This window comes from Phocoena phocoena, chromosome 2 (genome assembly GCF_963924675.1).
Source record: "Phocoena phocoena chromosome 2, mPhoPho1.1, whole genome shotgun sequence".
Taxonomy (NCBI): Eukaryota; Metazoa; Chordata; class Mammalia; order Artiodactyla; family Phocoenidae; genus Phocoena; species Phocoena phocoena.
Window position 1 is genome coordinate 105,570,056 of NC_089220.1, and position 18,616 is coordinate 105,588,671.

An 18,616-nucleotide genomic window follows, 5' to 3' on the forward strand; every position below is an offset into this window, starting at 1 on the left:
CTTGAATTGTTTCCTTAAGGTAAATTACTAGAACTAGAATTGCAAGCAGGTTATTTTTATCTTTGGGACATTGAGAATTGTGGCTTGGACAAGTTGTTTGTCTTCTGCTGTAGGTGGTTACAGGTCCTAGAATCAGTTGTGTTGTCCCACTGCTGGCAGGATCATCGGGTCTTATGATAGTACAGTGTGGACATGGTCCAGGGGTCACTGTCCCTGCCCTTGTTTTTCCTGTTTCTTTTGTTCTTTTAAGTTTGCTACTGTAGACGAATCAGATCTTAACAAGAATAAAGCCAGAGTCAGAGATAAATAGAAATGGAATCAGCAGATCAACAAGTTTTAAACTTTTTTTAAAGTTTACATTTTAAACTCTTTTCATACATGTGGTAAAATTGCCCTTCCAGAAGGATGAATGAATCTAAATTTACAACTAGCAACATATGGAGCACACTTTTTATTTATTTTTTTCTCTTTGTTTTATTTTATTTTAATTTTTATTGGAATATAGTTGATTTACAATGTCGTGTTAGTTTCATGTGTACAGCAAAGTGAATCAGTTATACATATACACATAGCCACTCTTTTTTTAGATTCAAATGTGGGGTTATTATTTTTTTATTGGAGTATAATTGCTTTACCACGTTGTGTTAGTTTCTGCTGTACAATGAAGTGAATCAGTTATATGTATACATATATCCACTCCCTCTTAGACTTCCCCCCCATCCTACCCATCTAGGCCATCACAGAGCACTGAGATGAGCTTCCTGTGCTCTATAGTATGTTCCCGCTAGCTACCTATTTTACTCATGGTAGTGTATATATGTCCATCCTAATCTCCCAATTCGTCCCACCCTCCCCTACCCCCTCTGTGTCCACATGTCTGTTCTCTACGTCTGCACCTCTATTCCTGCCCTGCAAATAGGATCATGTGTAACATTTTTGTAGATTCCACATGTATGCGTTAATATACGATATTTGTTTTCCCTTTCTGGCTAACGTCACTCTGTATGACAGACTCTAGGTCCATCCACATCTCTACAGATGACCCAATTTCATTCCTTTTTATGGCTGAGTAATATTCCATTGTATATATGTGCCACATCTTCTTAATCCATTCATCTGTCGTTGGACATTCAGGTTGTTTCCATGTCCTGGCTATTGTAAATAGTGCTGCAATGCAATGAACATTGGGGTACATGTGACCTTTTGAATTATGGTTTTCTCAGGGTATATGCCCAGTAGTGGGATTGCTGAGTCATATGGTAGTTCTTTTTTTAGTTTTTTAAGGAACCTCCATACAGTTCTCCATAGTGGCTGTATCAATTTACATTCCCACCAACAGTGCAAGAGGGTTCCCTTTTCTCCACACCCTCTCCAGCATTTATTGTTTCTAGATTTTTTTTTTTTTTTTTTTTGTGGTACGCGGGCCTCTCACTGCTGTGGCCTCTCCCATTGCGGAGCACAGGCTCCGGACGCGCAGGCTCAGCGGCCATGGCTCAGTGGCCATGGCTCATGGGCCCAGCCGCTCCGCGGCATGTGGGATCTTCCCGGACCGGGGCACGAACCCGTGTCCCCTGCATCGGCAGGCGGACTCTCAACCACTGCGCCACCAGGGAAGCCCTAGATTTTTTGATCATGGCCATTCTGACTGGTGTGAGGTGAAACCTCATTGTAGTTTTCATTTGCATTTTGGAGCACACTTTTTAATACCTCTTTTCCAAGTTGGGAAGTCAATCATTTTTTTGAAATGTTTTTGCCAATTTACTTGGTTAAGTTTTTATTATTTGATCTTGCATGTCCTTGATTTTCACAATGTTAAACATTTTTCATGTTTCAGTTATTTGTTTTTATTATGTGAACTTGTCTCTTCATGCTTTTTATATACTCATGCTGATTTTTCTTATAAATTCTCATGAATTCCTTAAATATTAATAAGATTAACTTGTGTCCTTGGTATTTATGATCTGGCACTTAAATTGTTACAGCTTTACTAAGAGCCGTTGTATAGCATACATATTAAAAACCTTAAAATTATGTGTGCTTTTTGGTCCAGAAACATTTATACAAAAAAATTATGAACGTGTACAAAATTTTAGTTACATAGGTGTTTATCATATCATTGTTTATTATATTTGAAAACATGGAAAGCTACTTAAAATACAGGATTGAAAAGTGATAACTGATGTATACACAGGGTATTAACATAGCTATGAAAAAGATAGACTATGTGGAACAAGGAGATTGGAAAACAGAATAAATAGTATTATCTTACTTTTGAAAATATATGTGCCTGCACATAGACACCCATGCATGGTCAAATTGTCCTGGGTTCTGAGATGTGAGAGGTCACTCGTTTCATTTTGTGTCCCTGTATTTTTCTAAGTAGTCTATTACATATATTTGAGACACAGATTAAAGAGCTATTCCAAGAAGCACAAACATATTTAATAAGAAACTCCCTTTCAAATCTGTTTTAAATAAGAATTTCAAGCCACTAGCCCAATTTTACTCCCCACTCCACCCCAAAAGACACATACTTTTTTTTTTTGAATACCTTTATTGGGGTATAATTGCTTCACAGTGTTGTGTTAGTTTCTGCTGTACAACAAAGTAAATCAGCTATACGTATACATATATCCCCATATCCCCTCCCTCGTGAGCCTCCCTCCCACCCTCCCTATCCCACCCCTCTAGGTCGATACAAAGCACCCAGCTGATCTCCCTGTGCTATGCAGCAGCTTCCCACTAGCTATCTATTTACATTTGGTAGTATATATAAGTCCATGCCACTCTCTCACTTCGTCCCAGCTTTCCCTCCCCTCCCCCTGTCCTCAAGTCCGTTGTCTATGGCTGTGTCTTTATTCCTGCCCTGCCTCTAGGTTCATCAGTACCGTTTTTTTAGATTCCGTTTTATGTGCGTTAGCATATGGTATTTTTCTCTTTCTGACTTACTTCACTCTGTATGACAGACTCTAGGTCCATCCACCTCATTTCAAATAATTCAATTTTGTTCCTTTTTATGGCTGAGTAATATTCCATTGTATATATGTGCCACATCTTCTTTATCCATTCATCTGTCCATGGACGTTTAGATTGCTTCCATGTCCTGGATATTATAAATAGTGCTGCAGTGAACATTGTGGTGCATGTATCTTTTGGAATTATGGTTTTCTCAGGGTATATACCCAGTAGTGGGATTGCTGGGTCATATGGTAGTTCTATTTTTAGTTTTTTAAGGAACCTCCATACTGTCCTCCATAGTGGCTGTATCAGTTTACATTCAGTTTACAATGGTGCAAGAGGGTTCCCCTTTTTCCACACCCTCTCCAGCATTTATTGTTTGTAGATTTTTTGATGATGGCCATTATGACTGGTGTGAAGGGATACCTCATTGTGGTTTTGATTTACGTTTCACTAATCATTAGTGATGTTGACCATCTTTTCATGTGTTTGTTGGCATTCTGTATGTCTTCTTTGGAGAAGTGTCTACTTAGGTCTTCTGCCCATTTTTTGATTGGGTTGTTTGTTTTTTTGATATTGAGTTGCATGAGCTCCTTGTACCTTCTGGAGATTAATCCTTTGTCACTTGCTTTGTTTGCAAATATTTTCTCCCATTCTGAGGGTTGTCTTTTCGTCTTGTTTATTGTTTCCTTTGCTGTGCAAAAGCTTTTAAATTTCATTAGGTCCAATTTGTTTATTTTTAATTTTAGTTCCCTTTCTCTAGGAGGTGCGTCAAAAAGGATCCTGCTGTGATTTATGTCATAGAGTGTTCTGCCTGTGTTTTCCTCTAAGAGTTTGATGGTGTCTGCCCTTACATTTAGGTCTTTAATCCATTTTGAGTTTCTTTTTGTGTATGGTGTTAGGAATTGTTCTAATTTCATTCTTTTACATGTAGCTGTCCAGTTTTCCCAGCACCACTTATTGAAGAAGGTGTCTTTTCTCCATTTTATATTCTTGCCTCCTTTGTCAAAGACAAGGAGACCATCTGTGCATTGGTTTATCTCTGGGCTGTCTATCCTGTTCCATTGATCTATATTTCTGTTTCTGTGCCAGTTGTAGCTTTATAGTATAGTCTGAAGGCAGGGAGCCTGATTCCTCCAGCTCCGTTTTTCTTTCTCAAGATTGTTTTGGCTATTTGCAGTCTTTTGTGTTTCCATACAAATTGTAAACTTTTCTTGTTCTAGTTCTGTGAAAAATGCCATTGGTAATTTGATCAGGATTGCGTTGAATCTGTAGATTGCTTTGGGTAGTGTAGTCATTTTCACAACGTTGATTCTTCCAATCCAAGGGCATGGTGTATCTCTCCATCTGTTTGTCTTGTCTTTGATTTCTTTCATCAGCATCTTATAGTTTTCTGCATACAGGTCTTTTGTCTCCTTAAGTAGGTTTATTCCTAGGTATTTTATTCTTTTTGTTGCAATGGTAAATGGGAGAGTTTCCTTAATTTCTCTGATTTTTTCGTTGTTAGTGTATAGGAATGCAAGAGATTTCTGTGCATTAATTTTGTATCCTGCTACCTTAACCAAATTCATTGATTAGCTCTAGTAGTTTTCTGGTGGCATCTTTAGGATTTTCTATGTATACTATCATGTCACCTGCAAACAATGACAGTTTTACTTCTTCATTTCCAATTTGTATTCATTTTATTTCTTTTTCTTCTCTAATTGCCATGGCTAAAACTTCCAAAACTATGTTGAATAATAGTGGTGACAGTGGGCACCCTTGTCTTGTTCCTGATCTTAGAGGAAATGCTTTCAGTTTTTCATCATTGAGAATGATGTTGGCTGTGGGTTTGTCATCTATGGCTTTTACTATGTTGAGGTAGTTTCCCTCTAGGCCCACTTTCTGGATTTCTGGAGAGTTTTTATCATGAATGGGTGTTGAATTTTGTCAAAAGCTTTTTCTGCATATGTTGAGATTATCATTTTTTTTAAGTTCATAGCATATTTATTGTTAATGAATTTTTCCTAGTTAGTATCTGAACAATATATACACTTATAAAATAAACATGATACCAGATGCTACAGTACAGATTTTCTTCTTTTTAAATTTTCTACATCTGTACTCTCATATTCCATGTGATCCAGTTCTCCTACCTCTTCCCTCTATTCTTATGACTTTGAAAACTTCAGCCAGGCAGCACTCCATGATGCCATTTGATACAAACACCATCATAAACACAAACTCAGGCACTTGAATTACAAGGCAATCAAATGGTTTTATCCTTCAGTTTGTTAATATGGTGTATCACATTGATTGATTTGCGTATATTGAAGAATCCTTGCATTCCTGGGCTAAACCCCATTTGATCATGGTGTATGATCCTTTTAATGTGCTGTTGGATTCTGTTTGCTAGTATTTTGTTGAAGATTTTTGCATCTATGTTCATCAGTGATATTGGCCTGTAGTTTTCTTTCTTTGTGATGTCTTTGTCTGGTTTTGGAGTCAGGGTGATGGTGGCCTCGTAGAATGAGTTTGAGAGTGTTCCTCCCTCTGCTATATTTTGGAAGAGTTTGAGAAGGATAGGTTTTAGCTCTTCTTTAAATGTTTGACAGAATTTGCCTGTGAAGCCATCTGGCTCTGGGCTTTCATTTGTTGGAAGATTTTTAATCACAGTTTCAGTTTCAGTGCTTGTGATTGGTCTTTTCATATTTTCTCTTTCTTTCTGGTTCAGTCTTGGAAGGGTGTGCTATTCTAAAAATTTGTCCATTTCTTCCAGGTTGGCCATTTTATTGGCATTAGTTGCTTATAATAGTCTCTCATGATCCTTTGTATTTCTGCAGTGTCAGTTGTTACTTCTTTTTCATCTCTAATTCTGTTTATTCGAGTCTTCTTCCTTTTTTTCCTGATGAGTCTGAGTAATGGTTTATTAATATTGTTTATCTGCCCAAAGAACCAGCTTTTAGTTTTATCTTTGCAATTGTTTCCTTCATTTCCTTTTCATTTATTTCTGATCTGATCTTTATGATTTCTTTCCTTCTGCTAACTTTGGGGTTTTTTTGTTCTTTCTCTAATTGTTTTAGGTGTAAGGTTAGGTTGTTTATTTGAGATGTTTCTGGTTTCTTGAGGTAGGATTGTATTGCTATAAACTTCCCTCTTAGAACTGCTTTTGCTGCATCCCATAGGTTTTGCGTTGTCGTGTTTTCATTGTCATTTGCTTCTAGGTATTTTTTTAATTTCCCCTTTGATTTCTTCAGTGACCTTTTGGTTATTTAGTAGCATATTGTTTAGCCTCCATGTGTTTGTAGTTTTTACAGTTTTTCTCCTGTAATTGATATGTAGTCTCATAGCATTGTGGTCCGAAGAGATGCTTGATAGGATTTCAGTTTTCCTAAATTTACCAAGGCTTGATTTGTGAACCAAGATGTGATCTATCCTGGAGAATGTTTCATGTGAACTTGAGAAGAAAGTGTATTCTGTTGTTTTGGGATGGAATGTCCTATAAATATCAATTAAGTCCATGTGGTCTAATGTGTCATTTAAAACTTGCATTTCCTTATTTATTTTCTGTTTGGATGATCTGTCCATTGATGTAAGTAGGGTGTTAAAGTCGCCTACTTTTATTGTGTTACTGTCAGTTTCCCCTTTTATGGCTGTTAGCATTTGCCTCATGCATTGAGGTGCTCCTATGTTGGGTGCATAGATACTTACAATTGTTATATCTTCTTCTTGGATTGATCCCTTGATCATTATGTAGTGTCCTTCCTCGTCTCTTTTAGTAGTCTTTATTTTAAAGTCTATTTTGTCTTATATGAGTATTGCTACTCCAACTTTCTTTTGATCTCTATTTGCTTGGAATATCTTTTTCCATCCCCTCACTTTCAGTCTGTATGTGTCCCTGCGTCTGAAGTGGGTCTCTTGTAGACAGCATGTATATGGTCTCGTTTTTTTATCCATTCAGCCAGTCTGAAGACACATACTTTCTGTTTCAAACATTCCTAGAATGTACTGCCCTAGAGTATCTGATTTCGGTTGGCAATTTTGGGGGGAAACTAGATGGTCTTAATATTCCTTGTTTTAGGGCAAAGCAAGTTCTGGCTGATAAGGGGACATTGTTGTTTGGTTCTCTACTCTGACTCTTGCTGCCCAGGAGCTGTCTTACTTTCAGCTTTTCTCTCCACAGCCTGGAAGCAAGATGGTGTCCTCTGCTAAAGCCGCAGTGCCCACTGTCAGCGACCAGGCTGCAGCCATGCAGCTGAGCCAGTGTGCCAAGAACCTTGCCACCAGCTTGGCAGAGCTGCGTACTGCCTCGCAGAAGGTAAGTGGACCCTTGTCATGGCAGTTAGCTTGTCAGGAGTGGAGCTTTTAATTCCTTACTGTTGGTGTGACCTGGGTGCTCCCCAGGGCCTGAACACTGCCTGGCATATTTCTTGGTGCAGTTGTCCATTTCACCTCTTGACCACTAAATATGCTCGTGTGGATTGGCTTTTGCCACTTTTAGCCGCTATCTCCTCGACTTAGTTATCACCTTCTGGTTACAGATGACTTTGGTTACGCTATGCTAAGTTGCATACTTCCCCTCCTCCCCTGCCCTGGGACAAGCAATGGTCTATTTCTCACAGTCTTAGGGGAGACCGATCATCAGTTTCTTGGTGCCAGGTAAACTGTGGGCATAGTAAGTGATGATTTCTTCCAGGTGTTATCTTGTGAACTTAATAACATTATATAGGCAGCAAATCTACTTTGGAGGATCATCTATATTATCTTTGCCCTGAGAGGTTTCCACCTCTTAAATGGGAGCATTCACCTTAACAAGATCCTCAATAGAACAGAACTGGGGATTAATGCATTTCTGTCTCTGGGATGTGTTAATTACCAAAGGGCCTCATTACTGTACTGTTTGATGTGGTATTAGCATGAAGTTCTAGCATGAATTCATTTTTCCTCGTTGTAACAATCCCTTTATAGAAACAGGCAGCCTCATATATGAGCAAGGGAAGAAGGTTAGAAGCTGATTTGAATTTGTAATATAAACAGTGCACTACATCACCAAAGATAAATATCTAGAGTTTTAGGTTATATCTAATAAAAAAGTTATTTTGAGCTCTCTTTCTCAAAGAGAGGTCCAGGGACCATCTGCACTGGAATCACATGGGGGCATTTAGGATGCAGGTTCCTGGGCCTCACCTCTGAGCACCCCAGTCAGAATCTCTGGTCATAGAGCCCAAATATCTGCATTTTAACAAGTTTCCTCAGTGACTGAATGACACACCCACCTCCAACAACTGCTTTGGAGCAGTGAGCCCCGAAGTGGGACTCAGGCAACATTATGCAGTGGATTCAGGAAGACTCTGTGAGAGCTTTTTATGATTTTAATATATAGTGTAAGGGTTAAGAATACAGGCTCTAAAATCAGACCACCTGCATTCAAATTCTCGCCTTGCCATTGACTAATTTTGTGACCTGGGCAAGTTAATTAACCTCTCTGCCTCAGTATTGTCACCTAGTAATACTCACACATAGAAATCAATCAAATAGTGTGTACTGCTGCTGTTGTTACTATTATCTAAAAAAGAAAGACGTTAAGATACACCAGTATTTAATATACTTGTATGTGTATAATTTACTAACATTTACGTGTATAATTTATTAACATGCGTGTTGGGGGTGTGTGATCAAAGCATTTGGAGACCGCTGTTCTAGATGATCACAAGAATGAAGTGGTTTTCTTAAAAGTTTTTATTAAGGAAAAAAATCTTTCATAGCCTTCAGTATGGAACGATAATGGTTTACAATCTAGAAATTTGTAAAGAGATTCAGTAAGGTTGACATAGACTTGTCTGAAGAGTCCTGGGTTCAGTTGTTTATTCGTTCCTTCATCCACCCCACGCTTCCCAAGTTTTTGTGTGCACACATACTGTGCTAGGTGCCCCATGTCTAGAACCCAGACACAGTGAATGAGGATCCTCTTAGTTTGAGAGGTAATGTATTTCAGATATAAACAGCTTCAAGGAAAATTTAAGTATATCCAGTTATGAGACACACATAATTGATTATTTAGGGAACTTAGGACTGAGGTCCTGATTGAGCATGATTTTGTGCTCTCAGGAAATGCTTGTTACCCTTGCTTCCTATTGCTAGATTTGGAGAGTCATTGGTTGTATCCAGAAACGCATTTCATATGTTGCAAGGTACTGGGGATGCTTTTCCCGAGCAGACTGTTGTGCACATATTCCCACCTCTGTTGACAGGCCCATGAAGCCTGTGGTCCCATGGAGATCGATTCAGCACTGAGCACTGTGCAGACCCTGAAGAGTGAACTGCAGGATGCCAAGATGGCTGCCGTGGAGAGTCAGCTGAAGCCACTCCCAGGGGAGACGGTAGGAGATGTTGGTGGCAGCTGGGGTCTGGGACTCTACCTCTGTTAGGAAGTCAAGACATTTTTAGAGTTGGGGGGAGGGGTGGTCAGTGTGTCTCAGTTTCAAGTGTTTTTAATGCAAAGCCCTAGAATAGCCACATTTTCTAGAACAGTGTTATGATAGAGACGGCCCTGAGGGGGCCTCTGGTGATGGGCCTGTGTGTACCTGCCTGGAGTGTGGCTGGGGATGACCAGGCATCAGTTCCTATTCATCCCTCTTTTCCGTAAACAAGACCTGGCGTTTGAGGCCAGTGTTCTAATCCTGCAGGCTTTTTCTGAAAAGAATGCCCAGTGCAGCTGGAGGAGTTCTGGCTCCTTGGTCCAGGTTGTGTCATCCACTACCTAAACAAATGTGTGTACTGTGTTATACTGTTGGCTACAGTGGACCAGGCTCTGTTTCTTACTTGAAGGAAATGCCTCTCTTAGAAAACATGTTGTGGGGTTAAAACTGCATACATTTCCTGATGCTTTTCTGAACTCTTACAGCGTGCCCAGAAGTTCTCTTCCAAAATGTTGTCCTCATCTAGTAATTGAATAATTACCCTTACCATAGGGCTTTATTGACTTTATTCTCTGAATTATTTATTCCGTTGACAAAGCAAGACGACGTGCTCGTCATGGGAAGCAAGCTCTTTGCCCGTTTTCATAATCTCATTTACCATTCCAAACCTCTATTCCTATTGCATTTCCCTCTGGTTAGAACTCCGCAAAGTATAATGATCAAATTGAACAATGTTAATGGTCCCACGTGCCAGGAAGGTGGAACAGCTGGATGTCTGCTCATTTCCTGCTAAGGCATAATTAATTCTCACTAAGGATTTGTTGCAGACTTCTGAATTAGCTTCTGAAAGCATAATACTAATGGCTACCATTTGTTGAGTACCTACGTTAATTCTCTGAAAACCTTCTGAGCTAGATACTGTGATCTCAGGACACAGAGACTTGGAGAGTTCAGTGACTTACCCCAATCTCTCAACAGCTAGCAAGTGGGGAAAGGAAGCAGAGGGCAGGGTGTGAACTCATTGGTTTATCCTGAAGCCTGGGTTCTTTCCCCTCTATCACCCTACTTCTTCTTAGTGCCATTGGTGTATTAGGTGGGAAAGAGTTGAGGCCCAGAAGTTTGATCTGCATTATTTTGGGGCTAAGACTTTAGTGGATGATTTACCTCTTCTAAGCTATCTTCTTCCTTGAATCTTCTTACAGCTGGAAAAATGTGCTCAGGACCTGGGAAGTACATCTAAAGCAGTGGGCTCCTCCATGGCGCAGCTCCTGACCTGTGCTGCTCAAGGCAATGAGCACTACACAGGTGAGACTCACACCCTTCGTGATGCCCTGAGGCCAGGTACAGACCACTGGGCTGGTGCGGGGAGTTTGTTGATTTGACAATGAACCTGACTTTTTTATTTCAGCAGTTCAACACACATTTTTCAAGCACTTTCAACATGCTTGTTACTGGGCTTGATGCTAAGCATACAAAGACTAATCAAATATGATTCCCCCAAACTATTTGAGTCACCCCTATTAGACTATAAGCAGATGGTAATTACAGACCTCTGCAACTGTGTATGTCTCTTGAAATCCCACTAAAGGAGACAAAGAAAGAAAAAGTCAAAGAAAATGAGAGAGAAGAAAACAAATAAGATCTCAATGAAGTTGTCGAAGATGGAAGGAGACAGATGAGTGGTAACTGAGAGACCCCAATAAATAAAAACCTAAAGTTGTCCAGGGATAGGGAAGCTAACAAGAAGCAAGCTGATTGGTGCTGCAGAACTCTGGGAGGGTTTGAGCCCTGGAGACACCAGGTACCCCTGAAGCAGGAGTACTGTATAAGGAACAGAATGTATAAGGAAAAATACCTGGTGATACAAAAAAAAAAAAAGAATGTTCTCATAGTCGGAAGTCTGTTTCTATCTAAAATGGAGACAACAAGAAGTTTCAATATTAGCCCATTACTTGAAAATGAGAACTACATCAGGACTTCCCTGGTGGCGCAGTGGTTAAGAACCCACCTGCCAGTGCAGGGAACACAGGTTCGAGCCCTGGTCCAGGAAGATCCCACATGCCACGGAACAACTAAGCCCATGTGCCACAACTACTGAGCCTGCGCTCTAGAGCCTGCGAGCCACAACTACTGAGCCCACGAGCTGCAACTACTGAAGCCTGCATGCCTAGAGCCTCTGCTCTGTGACAAAGAGAAGCCACCGCAATGAAAAGCCCGCACACCACAACGAAGAGTAGCCCCTGCTCACCGCAACTAGAGAAAAGCCCGTGTGCAGCAACGAAGACCCAACACAGCCATAAATAAATAATTAAATAAATCCATCCATCCATCCATCAGAAGAAGAAACCTTAAAGAACTGAGTGGCTCTATAAGTAGGAATCAGGTGAAGAGGAGATGGATTGTTGCTTTTGTTTTATAGTAGTACAGCTTGAATATTTTTTTTTGAAATATACATTACTATTAAAGAATAATATACATCCAGAGGAGAGTATAAGTCCTAAATGTATATCTTCCTGAGTTATCCCAAATTGAATACACCTGAAAAACCCCTACCAAGATCAAGTAATGAGCATGTTTGGCATCCCAGGGGAATTGCTGGGTCATAGGCTGTGCGGCCACTCAGCTACAGTCCTTCCTGCGGTATCTGAAATTTCCACTTGTTCTACATCCTGGTCACCACATCTGCTTTGTCAATATTAGCCATTCTGTTGAGTGTGTAGTAGAATCACATTATGGTTTTAGTTTGCGTGTCCCTGAGGAACAGGGCAGTTGAGGATATTTTCAGTTTATCAGCCATTTGGATACCTTCTTTTGTGAAGCATCTCTTCATGTCTTTTGCCCATTTTTTAAAAATATGACTTTTCTGCCTTTTCCTTATTTATTTGCAGGAGTTAGTTGTCACATATATATGTATTTCTTGTATCTTGTGGCTTAACCTTTTCACTGTTTTAAAGGTGTTTCTTGATAAACAGAACTTAAATTTTAACATAGTCCAATTTACACTTCTCCTTTATGGTTAGTGCTTTTTGTGTCCGATTTAAAAATTTTGCTTCTCCAAGTCATGAAGATATTCTTCTCTGTTATAGTCTAAAGGCTTTGTTGTTTTACTTCCATATTTAGAACGACGATCCACCTGCAATTGAGTTTTATATGTGGGCAAACAGGGTCCTAGTGTAGTTGCTTTTGCACCAGGGCATCCACCCATTTGACCCAGCACCACTTTCTGAAGCGACCCTCCTTTCCCCAGTGGTCTTGAGGGCAATTTCATTATAAATTAAGGGCATAAATGTGAGTCTGTTTCTGAACTTTTGCTTCTTTTTCATTGCTTTAATTGCCTGATCTTACCTTAGTACCATACTTTCCTAATCATTGCAGTTTTATACTAAGTGTTAATATCTGATACTGTGAGTCTTCTGTCTTTGTTATTCTTCCTCAAGTTAGTGCTGACTTTCCTTGACCCTTTGTATTTCCACATCTGTTTTAGAATCAGCCTGTCAATTTGTACCCTCCCCCCACAAAAAACCCTTTCGCTTGTTTTTTTGTTTGTTTTTTTGATCGGGATTACCTGAATCTGGGGATAATTGAAATCTTTACATTACTGAGTCTTCTAATTTGTGAATGTGGTATATCTCTACATTTCTTTAGATTTCCTTTCTCTCAATACTGTTTTATAGTTTTTTGCATAGAAGTTTTTGTTTTCATTAGAGTGTGCGTTATAAATCTTTTACTTTCATTTTTTCTCTATGAGTATATTTAATGCATGTGTGTGCATGCATACCTGTGCGTATCATGTAGTTGTTCTTTCAGAGGGGGAGGAGTTGTTTGTTGGTGAGACAGTATTTTCCGTTCAATTGGAGTATTTGGTCTGTTTATATATAATATAATTACTGATATATTGAGGTTTGTATTTGTCATGTTACTATTTCTTTTCTATATGTCCCACCTATCCTAGGCTCCTTTATCTCTCCTTTCTTGCTTTCTTTCAGATTTATATGTGCTTTTTAAAATCTATTTCTCTTCCCTTGATTAGTTTATTAGTTCTACCTTCACTGCCTATTCTTTTTTTTTTTTTGGTGGTACGCGAGCCTCTCACTGCTGTGGGCTCTCCCGTTGCGGAGCACAGGCTCTGGACGCGCAGGCTCAGCGGCCATGGCTCACAGGCCCAGCCACTCCGCGGCATGTGGGATCTTCCCAGACTGGGGCACGAACCCGTGTCCCCTGCATCGGCAGGCATACTCTCAACCACTGCACCACCAGGGAAGCCCTTGAACAATTTTTTTAAAGTATAATATAAGTTAGTATGTTTACCTCTTCCTAGACAGTGCAAGAATCTTGGGACACTTAAACTTCATTGACCTTTCTTCCAACTCATTCATTGTTGTTGAGTGCTTTAATTCTACATATATTTAACCTCCTCAGTACTGCCTCAAAGTTGTTTCATAGTCAATATTGTTTAAATGCTCCTCCATATTGACCTTTCCATTGCTGTTCATTCCTTTCTGCGTTGCAATGTGCTTCCACCTGGGATTATTTCCTGTCTGCCTAAAGAACTCCCTGCATTAATTCCTTTAGTGTGAGTCTGTAGTGACCAATTCTTTCAGTTGTTGTTTGTTTTAACATGCCTTTGTTTAGCCTCTATTTTTGGTAGATAATTTTACGTGTTGTAAAATTTTAGGTTGGCAGTTATTTTCTTCCAGCATTTGAAGGTGTTATTCCGTTGTCAGCACTTGAAGGTGTTATTCCGTTGTCTTCTGGCTTCCTTTATTTCTGTTGTGAAGTCCGCTGTCACTGTACCCTTCCACAGGTCATGTGGTTTTAGTTTTCCCCTCTGCTACTCGTTTTCTGGATTTTCTCAGTCTTTGGTTTTCAAGCACTGTGCCTAGAGGAGTTTTGTTTTGTGTCGTTTTGCCTATTTATCCCACTTTGGGTTTTAGTACTCCTTAAAGATGGGATTTGCTGTCTTAGATCAGTTTTGGAAAACTCAACCACTATATCTTCAAATGCTGCTTCTGTCCCCTTTTTTTCTCTCCTCTTTGTACACTCCAGCTACCCCCTATGTTAGATATTTTCACTGTTTTGTGTGTCTCCTATGCTCTTTTCTATATTGGCCATAATTTTTCTTCTCCATGCTTTATTCTGTGTGGGGTTTTTTGGATTTATCTGCAGCTCACTATTCCTCCTACCTTCAAACTCTTCTATTGAGTTTTTAATTTTAAATGTCATATTTTTCAGTTTTATAATAACCTTTTGATGGCTTTCTTGTACTTTCCATTTCTCTGCTGAAATTCTCTATCTTGTCATCTAATTTCTTCAACATAGTTTTTACATTTACTTAAAGTCTAGGTTCAGTAACTCCAATGTCAGGATCACCTACAGGCGTCTTGTTATCTGTTTTGTTTTCTGGTTTTTTTTTTTTTCTCTTCTTGGTTTTCAACTATTGACCTTATCTCCTGATGTTTCTGATTTTTTTTTAATTTAATGCTAATCATTGGTATTTACATTGTAGAAGTAATTTGAGGCTCTAGATTGTGTTTTCTTCCGTACAGAGGATTAATCTTTTATTTTAGCAGGTGGTTAAAAAAGGAGATCACCATAATACGAGCGGAACCGAACTGATTGGATATTGCAAAGTCCATTTCCAGTTTACCTTGTAGGGTGTAGCCCTTCGTGCCTCCTGTCTAAACCTCTGTGATGTTTATGAGGGCCATTCTGATTTTTGAGCTCAGAACTATGCTCCTTTTATCTTCCCATCCCCATGCGACTTCAGAAAGTTTTGCTCAGCCTCTCAGTTTCTGGGCAACAGTTTACAAATTAGAAAATGCCTTGAAGGGGGGAAAGCAGTGTTGTACTCACTTCTCTGTACTTTCTTTCTCTTACAAGGTCTTGGCTTTCGTTACCTTGGTTCCTTGGTATCTCTCCAGTGCCTTCAAACAGATGTTTTGTCTGTATTTTTCCAGAGTTTCTAGTTGTTTCTCTGAGGGGGAGGGTTCATCTGCAATAAGTTATTCTTTCCATCACTATAAGGAAAATCCTCTTTGGTTCTTCAAAAACTGTGTATATTTACTACTTTGAAAATAAGAGCACAGTAGGAGCACAAAAAGAGTTACCACGGCAAAGTGTAATATAGTACCTTCAACAGTAAGAATGTACAATCCTGTCCTCATGAGAGGGTGAGGGAACGTTCCACAGCAGAACTGACACCTGATCGGGGTTTGAAGGATTATTACGACTCACTTAGCTTTCAAGGAGAAAGAAAAGTGTATGTAAATTCTTAAAAGCTTAGGGCGTATGAGAGATGTAGTTTCAAGAACTTCTACACATTCCTGAAATCTTGCCAGATTTTGTGTAGATGATGAAATGGATTTTTAATGAAGGAAAGACTGCTTCACAAGTTGCATCATCCAATACTGATAACATCCAGGATGACAGACTGTCTAGTTGATGTCTGAAGAACGTCCTAGAAGTATCCCCATTTCATTTTGGCAGGCGCCAACTAGGTGGTGGTGGCAGACTTGGGAACAGCATACGTGAAGTCCCAAAGGCAGGAGAAGAAGGCTGATGAAATGAAGTGAGAGGATCCAAGTAAAAGGCAGGGGGGTAGGGAGTAAGAAGATAAGGCTGGGAAGGTCAGCTGGGATCAGATCGTAAAAGGCCTCGTAAGCCAATTTAAATACATTGAAATTGAAGCTCAGAGCATGTGAAAATACTGAAGAATTTGCATCTGTCGACACAGTCTCGATTGCCCTTAATGCACTTTGCCCTTCTTTTCGTGTGCTGATAAATTGGAGGGAAGCAAAGTTGGAGGCAGGGAGACCAGTGAGAAGGCTGTTGCATTCATCCAGATAAGAGTTGTTAGTGGAGGTGAAGGATGGATTAAAGAAAAAGAGACCTCACGGTTGTTGGTGATGGATTAGAAGTTGGTAGGAATGGGAATAGGGAAAGCAGCACGGACCGCTCTAAGTTTAGCCTGATAGCTGAACGAAGAGTTGTATGAGTCACTGTGATGGAGACACAGAGTCATTGGCAGGCATGTTGAGGGCTGGAGTTTAGGGATGCCAGGTTCAACTTTATTATTATTATTGTTGTGGGGGGGGGCTGCCCTGGGTCTCTGTTGCGGCACACGTGCTTTTCGTTGTGGCACGTGGGCTCGGTAGTTGCACCTCATGGGCTTAGTTGCCCCACAGCATGCGGGTCTTAGTTCCCTGACCAGGGATCGAACCCACATCCTGTGCATTGGAAGGCGGATTCTTAACCACTGGACCACCAGGGAAGTCCCAGGTTCAACTTTAAATGGATTCCATTTGAAATCCCTGCAGGATATCCACAGAGAGGTGCCCGTTAGGCAGCTGGATATTTACCTCTGGAACTCAATAGAGAAGTCTGGGCTGGAGATAAATATTTCTAAATGTTTAATAAAATGATAATGATTGAAGCCATGGGGGTAGCTAAGTTTGTGTAAGGGAGAGTGGTAGAGTGAGAACAATTTTATCAGATATAACCCTATGGAACCCAAGTATTTCAGGAGAAGGCTGAGCGTTAGAAATCCTTGAAAGAAACGAGAACGTGCAGCCTTGGAGAGACCATGGAAACCAGGAGAGAGGGATGTCTCTCGACTCACAGAGATAATTGCTGCCTGGAAAGACACTGCAGAGAGGGACTTAAGAAGCATCCACTGGCTTAAGGAAAAACAAGGTCACTGCTCTCCCTGTTGAAGGCAATTACAGGAAGGTTGAAGAATGGATGGGAAGCAGGGAGAGAGCAGAGTGTGGACAGCTTCTCCCTGGGTGTCAGTTCCCTCGTCCATACCTAAGATGTGTGGGATACTCAGAAGTTAACACATGAGCTGCCACTGGACTAGATTCTAATGCAGATGTGGTTTTATTCGGCCAGTACAGTGTTCAAAATGCATTTCTTCTCGGCTGAGTACAGCTACATAGACAGAACCCTTTCCAGATCCTTTGGGACAGATTAAAAAATCTTGCATACTTGGTTTTTACCTTGTGAGCTTGATACGTGGTCTAATGCTGTCTACACAGAATCTACGTGAATTCTGATCAGGAGTAATTACTATTACAAAGAATTCCCCTGTATTTCATATGACTAATGTGTCTCCCTAAGACTTGCTGAATATAATTTGAGATCTAGACGGCAGGAATACTGTGAACGTCATCTGTGTCTTCCAAGGATTGTGGTTATTGAAGCAGGGAGTCTGCTTCAGTGTTTCGCATTGGCACTTCTGCGGTGTGTTGCACCCTTGACTACAGGAACAATTTCGGGGGGGGGAGGGTGGTGATTGCTCAGAGATATGACTCTGATGATTCTCATCGTTACCATTGAGAATATTGCTGTGAATTCAGCCACGTACAGCCTTGGATGGTCATTTGCTCCCTGGCATCTGGTGGCCTTGTTTCATCCTTTTGTTGGTGTGGCTTCCACTTTGCGGGAAACCTAATGCCTCCAAAGAGGATTCTTGATGTGCCTTGAGATTTCATAGTGAGTCCTCAGCAGAAAACACGTGGGGTGGATATACCTCGGCTTTTGGAATTCCGCTTTTCTGGTTTCTGCCTTTTGGAAAAATTGTCTGAGTCTATAAAAGGCTTTTCAGTAAATTATTTTTTCATGAACATGACTTTTCTAATGGCGTGTGATAAATGTTTTATTCTTCCAAAATAATACAACTCAAATAGAAATAGATTCAAGAGTCCACGTGGTAACGAGGAAGGCAAGAGGAGAGGTCTAGAAATCACAGCCTAGAATTTTCAATGGTCACAGCTGGGATCTCAGCCTCTCCTATAACCTGTGGGAAACTGAGACCCAGAGGGAAAAGGCGGCGGCTGTTAGTCCACACATCTTGTCAGCAGCAGAGCTGGACGAGGTCTTAACCACACCTGGTGGGTGCCCTTCTGAGCAAGGATGTCCTTCCACCCTGTGCCAGAAGCTTCAGCGTCATATGAATCGGGAGATTAGGTTTGACATAAGCACACTACCATGTATAAAATAGATAGCTAGTGGGAACCTGATGTATAGCACAGGGAGCTCAGCTCAGTGCTGTGTGATGACCTAGATGGGTGCGATACAGGGGGTGGGGGGAGGTCCAAGAGGGAGGGGATATAGATGATTCACTTTGCAGTACAGCAGAAACTAACGCAACATTGTAAAGCAATTATACTCCAGTAAAATAAAAACAATAAAACCCTCCTTGATGTCGCCCAAAAAAAAAAAAAAAATGCAGTGACTCTTCTCTTTGGCTTTTTTCTCTC

General features: G+C 40.3%; 1 protein-coding gene across 1 annotated transcript in view; it reads left to right on the top strand.

Moving 5' to 3' along the window:
- Positions 1 to 18,616, top strand: part of TLN2 (talin 2) — a 441,569-nt gene that overhangs the window by 317,006 nt on the left and 105,947 nt on the right. Inside the window, exons 26-28 of the mRNA XM_065872706.1 lie at positions 7,121 to 7,255; positions 9,189 to 9,317; positions 10,559 to 10,661. Coding sequence (XP_065728778.1) covers positions 7,121 to 7,255; positions 9,189 to 9,317; positions 10,559 to 10,661 — 367 coding nt within the window. The remainder of the gene's footprint in view (positions 1 to 7,120; positions 7,256 to 9,188; positions 9,318 to 10,558; positions 10,662 to 18,616) is intronic.